The sequence below is a fragment of the Cyclopterus lumpus genome, chromosome 21 (assembly GCF_009769545.1).
Source record: "Cyclopterus lumpus isolate fCycLum1 chromosome 21, fCycLum1.pri, whole genome shotgun sequence".
In the NCBI taxonomy this organism is placed as follows: Eukaryota; Metazoa; Chordata; class Actinopteri; order Perciformes; family Cyclopteridae; genus Cyclopterus; species Cyclopterus lumpus.
The window spans coordinates 12,895,936-12,914,394 of record NC_046986.1 but is presented as its reverse complement, the minus strand read 5'-3'; the positions used below and the strand labels follow the sequence as shown (position 1 = coordinate 12,914,394).

The following is an 18,459-nucleotide window of genomic DNA, read 5'->3' as shown; positions in this document are numbered from 1 at the left end:
GAAAAAGAAAAATGAGGTAAAGAAGAGAAAAAGGGCAGATGAGAAAAGTTAGTAGTCAGAATTCATGTTGCTCAAATATACTTTGAATATAAAACGAATAGACATCTGACTACATAATAAATAATATAAACCAAACAGTAATACAAGTATTTTTGTACATTTCTTACCATTCAGCTATGCTCTTGTGAGAACGGATAACGGAGGTCTCGATGTCAATTGGGTGATACCTCATTCCCCTCAGCTCCAGAGTCTCATCAAGAGAGCCCACCACATAGAGGGCGTCATGGCGCTCTGAGGCACACACACACACACACACACACAATCTCAGATATGTAAGTTAATGTCTCATGAGTTAAATATATAACTTTTTATATGGGTGATGATGTTTGAGAGAAAAAACAGAAGGTGGAAAAGAGTAATAAAGAGTCCAGCTCACATCATAAGCGATGTACCGAGTTAGAGCGAACACTGTTGATTCTCACCTCCACTGGCATCCGTCAGCTCCGTGCGCCGCAGGAAGCCCAGGTAGCCCGTCCTCGCCCAGACAGTCTGGGTGTCGCCAAAGCTGAGCTTGGTGTTGAAGTGGTCAGCGTGCAGTGCCTCCTCACCGTAGACTGTGTAGTAGCCCGTGGCATTGTGGGGACTGCTCACCCAGATCTAAACACGCATACACACACACGCACACGCACACGCACACACATGTTCATACAAATATGTTGCTCTTTTCATAAAAGTAATGGATCTATTGTGGCATTATCCAACCTTTATATAAAAAGAACATAATGTATTCACTCGTCTTCATCTGCAATAAAAATTACAAATAGTTGTTTCTTTTCTGCTTTGAAAACTTGACTTTTCGTACATGCAGACGTCTGATTAGAGACGTGTTTATGTGCGTACGTTCAGAGGGACTGGCTCTCTACTGGAGAAGTCTAAACCAGGTTGTTCTCTTGTTTTCATTTATATAATGTTTTAGAGTAACCTGATAACTAGTGCACGTAAATATTGGGTTAAAACTAGGCGACGCTGAAACGAGTTGGCTCTGTAAAACCTGTAGAGACTTACCTCTCCCAGATGGGAGTCTCCCAAGGGTCCTTTAGTCTCTGTGTTGGCAATGATCACCTTCACCCCCGGGAGGATCTACAACAGCAGACAGACATCAGATCTTAAAGCCGGAGCAAAAAACAACCCTCCTGCAGCACGAGGTCACAGTTGTTTTAGTTTGTTTTTGCACGATGACGTACCTTCCCAGACTCCATCAGTGGCAAGCTGTGTGGCGACCCTCTCTCTACCAAGCGAACCCTAAAGAAATAAAAGGACAAAATTTCACATCTCCATTTCTTGATAATTACGACAAAAAAAGGTTAAAACAGTTTAACAAGACTGTGTATTAATATGCTATACAATTATGTTACCAGCATTATAACTACACTGTCTCAGACTGTCAGGAGACAGAAGTCCACCTTGATATCTCAAAGACAACTCTTTAGAGTCCACAGAGCTGCAGCAGCGCCCCCTACCTGTCATGCCGTAGAGCTCTCATGTCAACATAAACCGTAGTGGGGTCTGGTCCGGCGGTGCCCTGGAGGAAAACAAGCAGAGAGCAACATGAGTTGATAATGGAACTTCTCCAACCTCGACATGAATGCTGGTCGTTGAGTGGAGGGGAGGTGGAAGCTACTTATGATACAACTGTATCATACAAAGCAGGGGGGGGGGCAGCCAGAAGCCAACCAGCCAGGCTACGATAGTTAAGACTTTTCTGAATAAACGACAGACCATTTCCTTCAGATGTTTATCTTCTGTGACAAAAAGAATGCACTGCGATGTCTGAACATTTCCACCTGAGCACCATTTGTTTTGACCAAACGTCACTAGCTTTGCCATGCACCTGCATTCTAATTGAATCATTTCTGAATTACTGACTCTGGTCGTCAGATATTGATTCCTTCCGCTTTGGGATTTGTCCACATCACTGCTCTAAGACTAGTCACACCATTATGATTATCCATCCCTCGTTTTCCAGAGTGTAGCCGGAGCACAAGCTAGCGTCGAGTCGCCGTAGATCTGCGAGGTCAGAGCCAAACAGAGCGGATTCAGTTTGTCGAGCAACGCAAACGTTTTTGGAAAATATCAACGAGACGCAGTCCAGACATTAATCTTTGCCAAACAAATAAAACGACTTTCACTCACTAAATGACTATGTGACAGAAAAGGCAAGATAGAAACACAATATATATTTAATATAAATAACCAATTAATTATTCTACCCACTGCAACTCACATGAAAACTAAGTTTGGTAAATTGTTGTAAATGAAAAGAAAAATATACTAAAAATGTCCTTTCACTGGTTCAAAAACATTATGTTTATTAAACTAATCAGAGCAGAGTTCATGCTGCGCGCTCATCGTGTGATGTCGTAGCACACCACATAAAAACATATACTCTTAAAGCAATGGTTGAGAGCCAGCCGCTACAATCAAGACTCTAATTAGTAGCAATAAAGTAAAGAGATTAAAAAAAAAGAAGAAATCTGTCAATGAAGGATAAGTGTATTCAAAAGTCATGCAACACACATACACGCACGCACATACGCTCTTATCCTACAGTTACCTGCTCAGCCAGTTTCCCTAACCTGTTGGGCTGACGGGACAATGCAGGACAGATAAATAAAGATATGCATTTATATACTTGAATCCACATGCACACACAGAATCTCCAGGGACAGGAATAAACAAATAAAACAGAACATCAAAAAGGGCCACAAGAGAAAAGAAAAATGTCAGACTGAGAAGCAACTGGTGTCTTTGTAATCGTTAAAAATAAATCTTATATCTAAGAAATATAAAGCTCAATACATTTCCCTCCACCTCAAATGTTTCTCCTCCTCTTCCTCCCTTCATGCTTCCCCAGCAGCTTACCTGCAAACAGATAGCCACGTTCACCCTGCAGCCGAAGGTGGTGCTGACGGCGCGCGGTGAAAGCCCCAAGTCCTTGAAGATCTTTGAGAAGGACTGCGTGAGTGCTATGCGGGGCCTCTCCTCGGCTACCACCATGCACGTACGCACGCAAGACAGGTTCACATTTCGTAACTGGAGATGAACAAAAAAAAAAGAAAAATAAGTTTGTTTAGCAGAAACTAAAAGTGTGAACCCACTGCAATTATTTTAATAATGTCACATTCTTTCTCAATTTGCAAAGACGACTGTGGGTGCATGTAAACTAGGAGCTGATGAGGGAAATTAAATGGTTATATTAATATAATATAACTTTATTAGATTTGATTCTACTCATTAAACCACAGACATGATTCATAAAAAAAAATCCCTTTCTCAAGTGCTGCAGGCAGTAATCAGCACACCGATAGGAGTGAAGTGTTTTAGCCCACTATGTGTTGATAATCACAGCGCTGTAGCAAGAGCACCACAGGGAAATATAAATATAGTAATTGAAGAAAAACCCTTAATTTTTCTGAAAGAAAATGCTGCAGTTTGTTGCTCCCCCAGTGACACCACTCAAGAGCCGAAGAGACAAACTGACCCGCAGTGCTTCGGTCTGTGAACCCAGGCCCTTGGTGCACATCTCCATGACTGAATACGAGCAGAAGGTGACGCGCACTTTGTACTGGCTGACTGCCGCAAGCCACAGAGACGCGTTGCTCTCCAGCTCCAGAGGGGGGACAAGGATTGACTGGTGGCCCGAGTACACACTGAAACCAGAAACACACATGCAGATAGAGAGGCTGAGTGGGACGACAGAAAGAACAAAAAGAAGGGTTCTTCAAGAGCACAGGTTAGGTCATTCATTTGTTCAGAGATGCTGGTTTACCTGCACAGGCACCAGAGAGCGAAGCCCAGGCCGCAGTAGGGGTCCAGACAGATGGCGATCTGCCGGGACGGGTAGAGCTCACACTGCAGTTTGATGGAGCGACACAAGGCACTGGTGGCAGTGTGAGACATCTAGGAGGTGACGTGACACACAGAGACAAAACTGGAGCTTTAGGTACCACAAAACCACTCCTTGAACATTTGGGGATCCATTATATGACTGACGGACACCTCAACAGTGTGTGAATGTTGACCAGTAAAACAACCCACTCTTTGGATAAACAACAGATGGAGACTGTGGACTTAGATGTGAGTTTTACCCAATTTACAGCTTTTATTATGTTATGCGTAAGCTTGTAATGACAGCAACCCTGTTGTTGTTATATTAATGATCTCTGTCTGGAAGACTGGCAGCATCCCAACATGACCGCTACATGCAATTAAGAACCCAAGTGGCTCACGTGAGTCCATCAACATTCAACTTACTTTGACCCCCGCTAAAATGCCTGTTGTGGACACACTGAAGTCCAGGTAAGCCAACATCTCCGGGGTCGGGGGCTTGTACATCTGGGGACTCTTCTTCCTGGGGAGGTCGTCTGGAGGATGAACAGAGGGAGAGGAAGAAGAGCCTGAAGCAAGCATGGAAATCCCAGACCCTGTTGTTTCTTTACTTAATAATCTACTCCTTGGTGGCAACATGAACAACATAAACTGTGCTCGTTATGTGTGTTGTTATTATTATTATTATTATTATTATTATTATTATTCACCTGTGTCCAGCACCATGGGCCAGCTCTTGACGTCCACAGCAGCAGCAGCCTCCTTGGATTTAAGCAGCTTCATTATTGCTTGAGTGGTCAGGATACACACCGACTTACTGACCTTTAACACACAGACGCTGCAGTATTAGCACACATACATACATACATACATACATATATACATACATACCATCACTTCAATTCACACAATTTGCATCACTAACAGAGCAGAACTGACCGGGTTTAATGGTTGTTACAACTGTGCGGGAGGGATTACATATGTATTTTGATGCAGGACAGCTGACTCTGTTACCTCAACAATCATCTTGACGGTGGGCAGCGTGGTCGCCAGGTTCTGGGGATGGGGGGGTCTGACAGTGACCGGCACACAGCCAGCGTACAGGCAGCCGTAGAAAGTGGCAATCAGCTCGATTCCTACACATAAATGTTTATACTTTCAGTCATGAGCATTTTACACCTCGTAACTGATGAAATGACAGTCGAAAAAACTTTACAATAATATGAAGAAATCTATTGAGTCTCTTCTGGTGTGTGATTATGATTGACAGACACAATTAGAAACTCAAGACAGGGATAGTGAAGGCACAGCTGTGACATTAAAGAACAGACCTGAAAGGATGAGTAGCACAGTAGCAGTAACACCTCGTACCTGGTGGGTAGACGAGTGCTACATGGTCTCCAGTGTTGAGGCGTCCCATCAGGGCTGCAGCCACCCGCTCTGCCCGCTTGTGCAGCTGCAAACAGGAAGCTGTACTAGCCACCGTGCCCTGAGGAGCAAAAGATAAGAACATACATTAAGTTATACTGCTATGCTAATCTTTACTTAACAGACATACAAGTTGTAAGTTTAAGAAAATGGCGAGTGTGCATTATCCTTATGATTCATCAACCAGTCGAGACTTCTATTAAGCTTCCACTTAAATATGTTCTAGGGCGTTTGAAAAGTAAGTTGTTTGAAAGTCAATGCAATGCATTGTTTTATCAGTTATTAGCCAAAATAGAACTATCTAACTGTTTTATCTATAAACAGTTTGTCAACTGAATTTTAAGTACATTAACTACATCACAATACACATTGCCATGCCAAAACTACATACACCTAAATGACCTTAGCATTGAGAACCAGGAACAGAGGATGGTCAGGAGTGGCCTGAGCTCTCCATTGCAGCACATCTTGTATGTACAGGAACTATAGAGGAGATAGACACACACGTTTAACCACATGGAATAACACACAGCAAAGACCAATACAAACTGAGACAATGATCAATACACAAATAATGTAGAATGCATAGAGCATGGTGGCACAAGGTGGGTTTTTGTGAAAGGATGACAGATGTATGTGAAGCTTAAAGGAGTAATGGGTGTAGCACATGATGGAAGTGGTATCTAAGTTACACAACACCTGTTTTCATATAGATAGCTCAGTCAGCAGGTAGGCAAGACCATGTCCTCTCCATCAGCTGTATGTATTTCAGATTCCACTCCCTCCAGTACGGATCCTTACCTGTGTCTGCAGTGCAAGTGAGGAGGTGATGAGCGGGTGAAATGAGGATGAATCTCTACCTTACGTGCCTGGTCATTGTCCTCGAGTTGGGTCACATCTCTCCCACAGGCCTGTGCTATCCTCTTGCCTGCCACCAGGTTGCCCACTATCATAGAAGCAGGACCAACCTCTGTCAAACACATCCACAGTGAAGTTAGGTCTTACATTCATATCTATATATTCTATAAAGTTAGTTATTGATTTAGGTGAACAAGTTTTATGATACATTTATTTTGAAACTCAATCCATGCTGGGACATCTGGTGGACTACCTGGCTGTTTTTGTCTGGGCTTGGGCAGGTTGGTGACGCATGTGTGCGGGCACATGAGGACATTGCAGGGGTGCAAGGCGCCCTCCAGGAAGCGCTGTTTGGTCTCAGATATATGGATGCCGCCCAGAGGAGCCTTAGGGAGCGTGTTGGCAGGCACCAGAGCCAGACAGTACACCCCGACCTGGTGGATGCTGTCTATGGCCTGGAAACAGACAGATAATACATGCGAAAACAGAAGCGGGCTGGAGATTAACAACGTCTTCAAATCAAGCGGCCCAATTATAGCTTGTAGATCATGATGTGTAGGCCAGGACATCTCTGCAACATGAGACACATTTTGCTGTACACAAATATTGGGCCTATTGTGTTTGCAAATACATTTAGATTATTTGTTCAGCCCTTTTTAGGGATGTTTGAAGGTTTTTCAAGTACATTTTTTATCGGGAACTGACATGAAAACTAATGCTGATTTCCTTGAAGGTATAATCTAGCTTAAGCCTTGTCGCATGCTGTGGAAAGTAAGTAGTGATATTAACTAAACAAACCTGACAAATTGCAATCCTGCAGGTATTGTACAATTATCTGTGACCAAGTGATAAGATGTGTAAGACAGTGGGCACCTGAAGCACGCGGCTCATCCACTGGAAGCTGTCTTCCTCAGAGGCGTCTGGCCTCTGCTCTGCCACAACAACGATCCTCTCGTCGTGCAGCACAGACACAGAAAACACTGCTATCCTGCAACACACAACATAAAAAAAACGGTCAAAGCTGGATTGTACTCATGCACTCAAACTGCACATTTGCTGCTGTCCTGCAAGAGTTAGAACGTGTGAAGTTTTCTTCCACTTTTACCTCCCCCTGTACACAAACTTCATGGGCTCCACTGCCAGTGCTGTGGCAACCACATCATCGGCATTGTGTCTCCGCCCACTGACCACCATCAGCCCATCCATCTTCCCCACGACAAACACAAGGCTGTCCTGGATGGAAACACAAAGAACATAACATTAGATGGTTAGATCTGGACATTTACCCCAATCTAAAGTACACTGTGCATTTATACAACTAGCACGGGACGTAACAGTACATTTGAAATTGAAGACGTCGAAAGGTTTCTAAAATGGAAAAGAACTCTGCTTCAGGTCAGGAATAAAAACCAGCAACACTTGATGACTCATGATGTCGACTATTTTATACCCAATGCTTGCTTCCCTTATTATGTACTGGCCACGGATGAATTTAGCTTGTAGCAGATCTCATCGCAGATTGTCTCGGATTTTAAAGTGTAAAGAAAGTGAAGAATAAAGTTTCTCAGTAAACTGGAAACAGTTTTCATTGGAACTACTACATAAATAGTTAGTACCCATGAAAATTGTCCACTGTGAGGTGAATGATCCTAAGTGACTGGGAGGTTTTTTTTTGGAAAGACACAATGCAGTTAAATAATAATAAAAAATTAAAAAAATAATTCAGTGAGAGCCTATATTTACATTTTCACAGGCAGATTTTGGCAGTGTGTAGTATGTTATCCTATTAAAAAGGAAGCCTTTACATTTTATATTGTATCCTTTGTGGTTAGAGAAAAAGAAAAGATTAACCAAAGAAATTAAGCAAAGAACAAAAGAAAGTTAAAAAAGACAGTGATAGAGCTGGGGTGGTGCTCATGGCCGCTGATGTCCACAGGAGCCGCACAAATCCACACAAAATGAAAGTTACTTGTAGTTGCTTTTAGTAGCATGTGCTGCCAAAACAACATATCCCAATTCATATGTTAAACAGGGTTATCTTAATGCTATAAGACAGACATTAAAGTAAAGTTGAAAAAACTGCACAACAATGAGGTGGAACTTACTGGCCCCACAAAGCCCAGCAGTGACGTCCTGGTAAACGGCCGGTCGCTGATGGGAATCCCAGATGATGTTACTGGGATGGTCTGCAAATAGACATCGCTCTATTAAAATTAGTGAACAAAGTAGAAGAATTGCCTCGACTTGAAATAACTACAGGTGGAAGTACACAGTTCCAAAAATAAGACACTGACCTCAAAGAGGTTCTTGGTCATGCCCGGGAGGCCGTAGTAAGCTACGCCCGTGCAGCCTGAGCTCACGCAGATCTCTCCAACCTCGTCCGTCTGACAGATGTAGGGAGTCCCCTCCACCCGCACCACACAAACCAGAGCTGGAGACACGCAATGATGACAGGAGGGCGGGACATCAGGAACAATAACATGTACATTTGGAATTACTTATGTCTTACCTTCAAAAACAAAAAATAACTAACGAGATATAACGTTTCATAAGTAAAAGTTAGTTATTGATTAGAGTGTTTTTATTGGAAGAATCTCTTAATCATTGCCCATTGTTATTGTTTTTTGGTAATTGTGTTTTAAATTTTACAATACTTACAATATTACAGTAAAAACAAGAAGCCGTTGAGCTGTTCTGTTACAAACACTGTGATACCTCAACATTAGCAGACAGACATCAATACTAATGATGACAATGTAGAAGATAGTTAAAGCATTATTGTTTAATAGTTCAAAGTCAACATTTAGAAAGGTAAAAGTAAGAACCCTTCAGTTTAGTTTTGCTTTTCAATAATAATCTTTACAATCTGATCTGGTCACCTCTTGAGACACACGGTTGTATCAATATCAAAATTCCATATTTCATCGTAATCTCCAGCAATAAACTAATTTACAGCAGCAAAATGTTAAGGAGCAGCGCAGTGTACTTACCTCCAGGCATGACCTGTCCCACATCCTGCACTGTAAGGACAGAGAGTTTCTCCTCTGTGTCCACACGGATCACACTGTGGCTCAGCCCGCCCATAGACAGCACCGCCTTCCCTGGAGGAGGAACTCCCATTTCTGGAGGTCTGCAAGACATCGACATTATTTAAATTACACTCATTATTAGTGAACATAAAGTGAAAGACTTATGTCCTCTTCATTTCCTTTGACTTTTTAGCAAACAAAACATATGATGCCAGTTATATCTTAGTTTGTTTATGTTTAACTGATCCATCTGCTGCTAGTATATGGTCTCCATTGCAGCCGTACCAATACCTTCAAGAGGCATATGGTTTTGGTAAAATAGGAAAACCATTGGCTCCATTAGAACATTTCTAGACTCTCACATATTTTGCAAAAACAGGCATTTCTTATTTTAAAAATAGCTTATTCGAAGCATGTGTTTTTTAGTCTGCCTGTCACCCTAATCCTTTTCCATGACTAAGCTCTGGGATCAGCGGAGGCTTCGTCACAAATCCCCCTCCTCTCCCTGCAGCATGCAGCTCATGTTGCGAATGCAGTGGGATTTAAACGCACGGGAAGGACGTCACGCGGTGGCAGGTTGCAGTTGTTCTGATACAGGTGCAATAGCGGCAGCTCACCTGCGGATGGCGACAGTCATGGCTTCTGAAGAGCTGGCACATGGACAGATCACCTCAGGTCGCAGCCCACGTGCCTGAAACACGTTGAGGAAGGCGTCGCAGGAGGAAATCGACCCTGTGACAACACGTAGATACAAACATAGAGACAGTCAAACACAAATACAACTAATCAATGATCATCCGTTGTGGGTTTGTTAAATGAGAATCTGCAAGGGGACTCACATGGGTTAGCTCCGTCGGCTACGATGAGCATGCGCAGGGAGCTCAGGCTGATGTCTCTTTGGTCTCTCTGGGCCAGAAGAGACCAGTGCATGTCCCTCGACTTCACCACCGCAACCCTCGCTGTGTGAGGGGACACACAGACAAAGAGACAGGCTCGCAACATAAATCATCCAATCAACACTTGTCGTTCAGCTAGACAGCCAATCGCAGATCACAAAATGTGACAGCAAATAGAAGCACAGTCTGACTCAGTTGCCAACAGGTGACTCAGCAAAGCTGGGTCTGAGGCTTGGACCAGAAAGGAGATGCATTTTATTCAGCGCAGCAGGACTCCTGTCCTAACCCTCCACTGGAGCGGTACAACACAGCCCAAACTATTGCTGATCCATCCTCTCCTGTCAAGCGTGCAGTGAGAATCAAAACAGACTCTCTCTGAAAGTCAAATGTGGTCTCACAGATACTAAAAACCATAATGTGTTGGGTAAACTACCATTTCACCATGAAGCAAACTCATGAAGCATTTTCTTTTGACTAACCTGTACATACTTTGTAAGTGTGACACAATGCACTTTAATAAATACTAGAAATTTCCAAAAGTAAATAGCAAGAAATAGATGGGTTCACCCTGCAGTTGTGCTGTATTAATTCCCTCTTCATTAGGCTGAGAGGCAGAGTGACGGTGAAAAGAGACAGATGTCAAAGTGGATTGGTCCTCACCTTTGTATGTGTGAACCTTCTGTATCCAGGAGAGGGGGTTGACTTTCATCAGGGAGTAGGGAATGCTGATCACGTGCATCCGATTCATGACACTCTGCCATGAGAACAGAAGAGCAACACTTAAGCACCAAAATATGTCTGAAGAGTATCATAACTACATGATGACACTGTAAACTAGCTGCGAGTCACGACAAGATGTGATCTCTTAGTGCAAAGTGTATAAAGAAAAGATTGTTTGCTCAACCGTTTCATTTTCAGGAGATTAAACGTGTAACTGCAGGTGATGGATATGAGCGCCATGAAAATTCCACAACCAGAGCTGGTTTGAGGATGTGTTAGAAGAAACCGAATATCTGTACAGGTCTCAAACTCTTGAGTTATGTTTCAGGATTATATAATAATTCAATATTATGTAAACCTCCCATTTGCTTTACCAGATGGATCAACACCACTCACAGTGAGAACTCCGTGCCATAATCCTGCTTCTCTCTTGAAGTCCAGGACGTTGGTTATCGTCTCAGCTGCAATTCAAAAAGAATATTTTTACCAAGATTAAGATTTGAGACATTTAATTTGACATTCATATTCTTTACTAAAGCAATTGCACATCAACCAATTACTTTTAATACAAAACAAGCTCCGTAATGATGAATAAATTGGTCAGGAATGCGGTCAGGACTTATTTAGAGCAAAACTGGGACACTGGAGGAGAGGAAGTGCCTTACATTCTCAGAAAAAAACACAACCAACTGAGCGGCCGCATTTATCAAACTAGACTGTAATTACACTCTGATGAGATGTGTGAGCAACGTGAAGGAGAGATTCTATCATACGATAGATTATAAAGTAGGTGTATGCGATGAATTTGCTCTGCATTGTTTACTATGCAATATACATAAAAAGGAAAGATCACAGCAATTCATTTTTAAAAAATGTATATATAGACTCCTTTTTTAAATTCTCCCTCTCTCTCTCTCTCTCTCTCTCTCAACTGGAGGCCCTTCTCCATGTCAGTAGAATGAACAGATGATGGAGAAGACAAGGAGCCAAATGAAGTATGGGTACTTGAGAAGAACATGCAGTCTGGCCTCCTCACCTTCAGTGTAGCCGCAGGCCTGTGTGAGGGCGTGACAGTGGACCAGCATGGCTGAATGGGACACAGTGATCCCCATGGTGCTTCCTTCCTTGCTGGTTTTATACTGGATGTAGGAAACAAGGAAACACATTTGAACAGTTTCATTCCAAACAGGAGACAGCAATTTTATTTTTAAAAAAGAGCTAAAGATTAAGATTTTTTAAAAATACATAAAATGTAAATTAAAACATAGCCAATCTCTATTTTCTCTAACATCAATGAAATCACACTAACCTCTATGTAAGCTATGTCATTACTGGCTTCCCGTATCGGTGGATGCCAGTCTTTCGGAGGCTTCACAACATGTTTTCCATCTGTCACAAACCACAGCAACCGTGGCCAGCCTGCAGAGACGGAGGCATGAAGTGAGTTCAAACCAAATAGAACTAGACAGACAGACAGTCAGAATGAGAGCGTACCTTTGAAAGTGGCTACCTCCCCCGTTTGTGCTTTGGGCAAGCCCTTCTGACATGCGTCAGTGGTCAATGCCAACGTGACGCCACAGCTGCCCAACAGAAAGCCAATCTGTTGACTTCCTGCATCCTGGGGGACAAAAGAGGATGAAAGTTCATACTGGCAAACATATTGGCACATAACAATCATCAAGAACAAAAAAAATTCAAAACAGGAAGGCTTTGAGAAAAGATGCTCTGAGGGAATGTGGGAATTGTGTGCTGGAGAGACGGAAGGACGATGACTGAAGAAGAAACCTCAGAACACTGCACATCAGAGAAGCAGCAGGTAAGAACGAAGATTGACGGCGAATAACCATTAAAAAATATACCGCGGAGCATCAAAGCCCAATCATAGCAGGAATGAAGCCCAGGATCTGACAGTCACTCATATTTGATTGGCTGTGGAAATTAGCTTCCAGACAGATTCATGCTGAACAAACCACACTGTGCACAAAAGCATGAACAAATGTGAGATACTTGATGAGAGCATCAAAACAGTAAGAGGAGGAAAAATGGGACAGAAAAAAGAACTGAAAGAGAGAAGAAAAATGAGTCTCACTCCCGAGAACAGTTGACGTGTAATCTAATATTTTGACTGGAATTACACATCATTTCACCTCAATTAAATCTCAAGAATTACAGCACAGCGTCTTTCAGCAGCAGGCTTATAAAGAGCAAACAAGAACAGGCATAAATATTCAGACTGTCGAACTAATGTGGGTGAATTTGGTTCAGTTTGAGCTGATGGTGTGCTGGAAACTGGGATGCATCATAACATAATGACAACATTTAAAAGATACCGCTGCTGCTGGGGTGGTTATCATGTAAGACTTTCTGGGATATTGGAAGAAATTGTAGATATCTACAATGAAGCAACTGTGCACAACTTTTAATGCTCTCATTAGGGGTCAATTGTCCAGCAGGGGTCACTACTGCTCTTTAGTGTTTATGTAGAACAGCTCGTAGTAAAAATGTCCACACATTCCTAGGAGATCGTATTTGCCTTTACCTTTCTGGTCAGCGGCACTTCGATAGGCACAGGTACTAGCTCTGCCAAGAGACAGCCGTAGAAGGCCACCATGAACATCACAGGGTCGTTGTTGGGGAAAACAAGTGCGACCTACAGGTGGAGCACACACACAGTATGTTACAGGAGGTTGTTATGCAGTTCCCGTTTTAAGTTTAAGTATAAGAAGCAAGCGCATGGTGTGTAGAATGACTCATGAACAAGATCTGAAAGCAAACATGTGCTTCCCTTCACAAGTAATGGGGTTGTGATATTATAAATAAATATAATAAGACCTTGGTGGTGGAAATCTGAGTACTGAGATGCAATGCAGCCTTTTGGAAGGGGGTAATCAGAAATATCAAGATTTCAAGTAAGCTGATCTTCTAGCCATCAACATTTCCCCATTTAATTTTCAACACTACTTCATGTTCAGGGAAATACAAATATTGTTTGAGGAGCCTCAGCTAAATACCTAAAATGCACCAAGGAATGTAACATAAAACTAACCACCACTGAACAGTGTTATCTCATCACTTACCCGGTCGCCGGGCACGAGCAAAGGCTCATTCCTGGTACTCAGCTTGTTAAGAAGAGTGTAGGCCAGTTTCTGACTCCGGGTCCAGAGTTTACCTACAGATGTGAATGTCCAGTGTCACATATGTATTTTGATACAACAACCCCAGACCCCCAAATCCACATAAAAACACGCACACACACACTCAATAGCTGATAATAACAGCAGATTAAAAAATAATGTGTGTGGAGACTGACGCAGGCACTTCCTTGTCCATTATTTGTACAGAGAAAACCCAGATAGCAAGCATGACAAGAGGTGATATTGCTTGTGTAAATCGTGAGCCACTCATTCACAGGTTGATACCTACCATAGGTGAGTGTGTAGACCGCCTTGCCACCATTGTCGAGTGCCGTTAGACAGGGGCTCTTGGGCTGAGTCGTGCCCCACCGATGTAAGGCTGCTGGCAAGGAGGGAGGCCAGTTGTTGACCACCCCGAGAGGCTCTCCTTCCAGGGGACTCATGTGCTGGCCTTCTGGCTTTGGCTGGTTGGGATCTGGCTGCTGAACTAAATAGGGAAGATAATGGGGAATTAGTGTGAGGGTGGTTCAAAGTATGTCCGTTTTTGGTTGAGTGATTTACAAATAAATGGAACTTTAACTCTGTTAAAGGAAGGCAGGGCAATAAAAGGAGTGTGAGGATTGAAAGACACCGAAACCTGGAGGATTAAGTGTGAGCTGGGTTCTTTCCTCATCGGTCATAGCTGCCTCAGATATCATCCATCCATCCATTTCCAATACTGCTTATCCTCATTAGGGTCGCGGGGGGCGCTGGAGCCTATCCCAGCTGACATAGGGCGAAGGCAGGGGACACCCTGGACAGGCCGCCAGTCCATCGAGGGCGCCTCAGATATCAATTCCTGATCAACTTAGAGCAACCTTGCGCCTTTCAATTAACTGCAGCTCCCTTTATCCTTCACCTTCCGTCCCTCCGTGCACCATACTTGCATTTTGATTTGACTTCCACCACTCCATCACTATTCTCCCCTCAAACTCTCCTGAACTCCGGTAAAAGGAATTCAGAAATGCTTAACTGAGCTGGCAAAATGTCCCCTGCCAAATAAAACACCTGTATCAGGAACAAATAGTGTTCAGCCTGTTTTTCTGCTCGCACCAAGCAGACCACCAAACAGAGGCTTGCCACGTCAGTTTCTGTGCCAAACTCAGGGAGGCTTTACAATTAACTGCTGATGTATGACTATTCCTGCCGCTTTTTTATTTTCATAGTGTTTATTCAGCCTGGCAGAGAGCCACCCAAAACCCACGATGGGCTGGTTGGAATGGAGGAAATGGTTCGACAGGGCCGGTCCACCGTGTGTGCGTTTCTGTATTCCCTAACCACTCCCTTAACACACCTGGTGGTCTAAGCTCCATAAAAAGACAAAATGACAACCACTGATCTAAAAGTGTTCCTGGATTGTGTATTTGTGAGGCGTGGTGAGGTCAACATGACATTTATATCTCAGCTGAAGCTGAAAAACTCCACTGAAAGCTACAAAGAAATTTGACAACATCTGAAAGCTGACACACTCAAGAGAGCAAGAGTGTTTTAATCAAATACAGCTTTTAACTGCTGAAATTTCCGATCAGTATGCTGATCACACCACAGAAAGATGGATGCTTTTTTTCATGAATTATTGATTTAATAGAAGCCATGTAATTAGTTTCAGGACAGCTTACCATCCAAAAGCTCCTCAAAGTCGTCGACAAAGAACTCTCGCAACGGCGGCCGCTTTGGTCTCTTCAGAGTATTAAGCAACTGCTGGATTTTGGAGGAGACGCGACTGTTGACTGGAACACCTACACAATGATATTGGAGGTGATGAAAAGAAAGAGAGGAAGAATATTGTGGGGTGGAAATAGATGGAAATGTAGCAACAATTATTGAGAGATGGATGAATAGAGAAGAAGATGGATGAGGGGAGGGAAAGGAAGAAAAAAAAAGCAAAACATGTCAATGTGGTGCTCTGGAGGACAACCAGCTGTCACTCACAATGTAGCAAGACAACAAAACAGGGGACCACAAGGTCCTCTACAGTCACCTGGAGGTCAAAGGGTTACAGTCACTCAGTCCAGATACTCTCCAGAATGACCCACAAACCTCACAGGCTAAATAAAACAGAAAGTGAGGAGCCTCCTCGCCTGCTGCCTAGCAACAAAGATATCCTCCCTGTATTAAGTGATTCATGAGGTGTCTAAAAAAGGTGTCTGTTTCACATACGCTCTGCAAAATCCATAATTGTGGAGGCTAAAACCAACCATACCACAGTCAAGTCAAAAGATATGAAAGTCATTTGAAGTGGTAAAGAGTGTTAGAAATGCAGAACATAAATGCAATACTCAAAAAAGCCTAAGCGCAGAGCCATGGAGCTTTGTAAACACATCAGAACATACACAAAGGAGCCTGAGAGGAGGAGAGGTGTAGGGTTAGATTTCGCTCACATTTTACACATGGATGTCTATAATCATCATCGGACATCATTTCCTCCACATGAATTCATACTTAGTTGAGGAGGGATGGTCTGTGTCAGACATTCCAGACAGCCGCAGGAGACGAAGGCCACAGCTGCACGTAGCTTGCCTGATCTATCTCACTATAATAAGCCTGGCTCAGACAGACTCTGCCTCCTCATGAAGGGACAGATGCACAGGGAGCAGACGTGTGGGGGTCAGCGCTGCACCTGATGGGCCAATTAGAAAGCCCTAGGCACACAGGACTGCATCCGAGGGCCCTGAACCCCACCCACTCGAGTGCCTTGATCAATAATATCACAGCCAACAAGGACCTGCATGTGATGATGACTATAATTAACATTTTCATAATATATCCACCCACATCATTAGAATACTGTAGCAAACACTGGCTCTTGTTTATTTTTTAAATGGCACACCAGGTCATCGCAGTAATGTGCATATATGATCAAAATATCCTACATGTTTCTTATTGTTAATGGATCCCTCTGATAGACCAAAACCAAATATGCGTTTGTCCATCTCTTAATATGTTTGACTTTACCCTTACCCTGTCCATCGCTCTAAGCTTAAAGCTCATTTGTTACCACCGAAGCCATAATTATTTAAAAGTGTCTCCCTATATACCGTTTCATTCATAGTAAGTGGTTTCCTAAAAGAGCGGGGCATTGAAGTTCTTTATCAAACGTTACTCAGAACGGAGGAGCATTTTTACGACCATTTTCAGCTGTGGATTAATGGACATTTGGTGCTCTAGTGAGTATTTACAAGGACGGTGTGTGTGTTTGATTGATATATAATGAACTACAGTGCATATGTTTATCATAATGAGGGAACATGTCACCCAGGAGAAAAGAGTGGCTCAACTGTTTTGTTTTTAACTGTTTTTGCACAGAACAATATGGTAGATCAGACTTTGGATACACAGACAATGCTTGTTAGTAGAATTAATTGTCTGTTTCGGTCTTTTCTTGGGATTTGTGCCCGAAAAAAAGCACCACAGTATGCATAATCCATCAGGAAACCAACACAAACAGTGTCAATAACAGAGTCCCGATGGAACCAAAGTGTGGAATGCTTCCTCTGACCAACTATGTGCCATTATCAAAATGGCAACAGTGAGAAACATAAATTGACACATTATTCATAAACCCGAATGAATCGTTGCACCTGTCATGGACAATACCTTTTCCCTAGTGAACCTGCTTTAACATCATCAATTTGCAGAGCATGGTTAGACATTGCTTGGAGATGCTAGGAATGCTGAAGCCTTTGCAATGCGCGCACACACACGCGCACACACACACGCACACAACCAATGACTGAACTCACTGCAGCTTTGCCTATATTTCTGGAAAACACACACAGTTTGGTAAGTGCTAGACCTGACAGTGGAGGCAAAGGCAGAAACACACACAAACACAAATGCACACGCAGCAGAGTGCACATATAGAAGACTGCCATAGAGTTGGAAGACCGGTTATAAATACCATCCATTAAACTGAGGGATCCTTCACTTCTCCACTCACAGCCTGGAGGAGAGACACATCAGGATGTCAATGAAACAGTCCTGCTTGCGTTCTGTGCGATTGTGAACGTGTGAATGCGTGATAGAAAAATCTACCTGCAGCCAGACAAAGGTGAGAGCAGGCTTTATAAAGCGCCAAGACACATACTGCCATTGTGCTAGCATTAACAACAAAGATGGGATTTTTCACAATTTTTATGAATGACTTTTTGCAGCGTGGCTTTGAAACATCTTGAAAACCAAACCTTCACACAGAAGGGAAAAAAATGTAACTGTTCACATCTCTTTTAATTCCTTTCCCCTTTATGTGTCAGCCAGGTGGTCTGGTTATGCATTTGTTAGCGGTGAAAACCCAGACAACGCACACATTCTTGATGACAGAGGACGGATGGACAAATAGATCTGCTGAAGCACTGTTCCAGTTTTCTCGCAAAAAGCTCATACATTGGACATTAATTCAAAGCTGCATTCAGCTCTGACGTTGAATGAGTAAAAACATCTTAACGAATGACACAAGTTGACCTAATA

The 18,459-nt window shown here is 42.9% G+C and overlaps 1 protein-coding gene across 5 annotated transcripts in view; it reads right to left on the bottom strand.

Moving 5' to 3' along the window:
• Positions 1–18,459, bottom strand: part of dip2a (disco-interacting protein 2 homolog A) — a 77,355-nt gene that overhangs the window by 2,216 nt on the left and 56,680 nt on the right. For 2 of the 5 annotated variants that reach the window (XM_034561137.1, XM_034561142.1), the window contains 32 exons: positions 17,894–17,935; positions 15,612–15,731; positions 14,243–14,440; positions 13,897–13,988; positions 13,359–13,469; positions 12,314–12,437; positions 12,129–12,238; positions 11,856–11,958; positions 11,216–11,280; positions 10,760–10,853; positions 10,043–10,162; positions 9,821–9,935; positions 9,165–9,304; positions 8,469–8,605; positions 8,280–8,360; positions 7,280–7,407; positions 7,048–7,162; positions 6,428–6,629; positions 6,177–6,286; positions 5,719–5,799; positions 5,260–5,377; positions 4,903–5,024; positions 4,599–4,710; positions 4,315–4,424; positions 3,830–3,960; positions 3,542–3,710; positions 2,923–3,093; positions 1,521–1,582; positions 1,245–1,302; positions 1,066–1,140; positions 483–657; positions 168–291 (listed from right to left, as the gene is read on the bottom strand). In XM_034561137.1, the coding sequence (XP_034417028.1) occupies positions 168–291; positions 483–657; positions 1,066–1,140; positions 1,245–1,302; positions 1,521–1,582; positions 2,923–3,093; positions 3,542–3,710; positions 3,830–3,960; positions 4,315–4,424; positions 4,599–4,710; positions 4,903–5,024; positions 5,260–5,377; positions 5,719–5,799; positions 6,177–6,286; positions 6,428–6,629; positions 7,048–7,162; positions 7,280–7,407; positions 8,280–8,360; positions 8,469–8,605; positions 9,165–9,304; positions 9,821–9,935; positions 10,043–10,162; positions 10,760–10,853; positions 11,216–11,280; positions 11,856–11,958; positions 12,129–12,238; positions 12,314–12,437; positions 13,359–13,469; positions 13,897–13,988; positions 14,243–14,440; positions 15,612–15,731; positions 17,894–17,935 (3,715 nt within the window). The remainder of the gene's footprint in view (positions 1–167; positions 292–482; positions 658–1,065; positions 1,141–1,244; positions 1,303–1,520; positions 1,583–2,922; positions 3,094–3,541; positions 3,711–3,829; positions 3,961–4,314; positions 4,425–4,598; positions 4,711–4,902; positions 5,025–5,259; positions 5,378–5,718; positions 5,800–6,176; positions 6,287–6,427; positions 6,630–7,047; positions 7,163–7,279; positions 7,408–8,279; positions 8,361–8,468; positions 8,606–9,164; positions 9,305–9,820; positions 9,936–10,042; positions 10,163–10,759; positions 10,854–11,215; positions 11,281–11,855; positions 11,959–12,128; positions 12,239–12,313; positions 12,438–13,358; positions 13,470–13,896; positions 13,989–14,242; positions 14,441–15,611; positions 15,732–17,893; positions 17,936–18,459) is intronic. The other 3 variants (XM_034561138.1, XM_034561139.1, XM_034561140.1) reach the window with 3 other exon arrangements.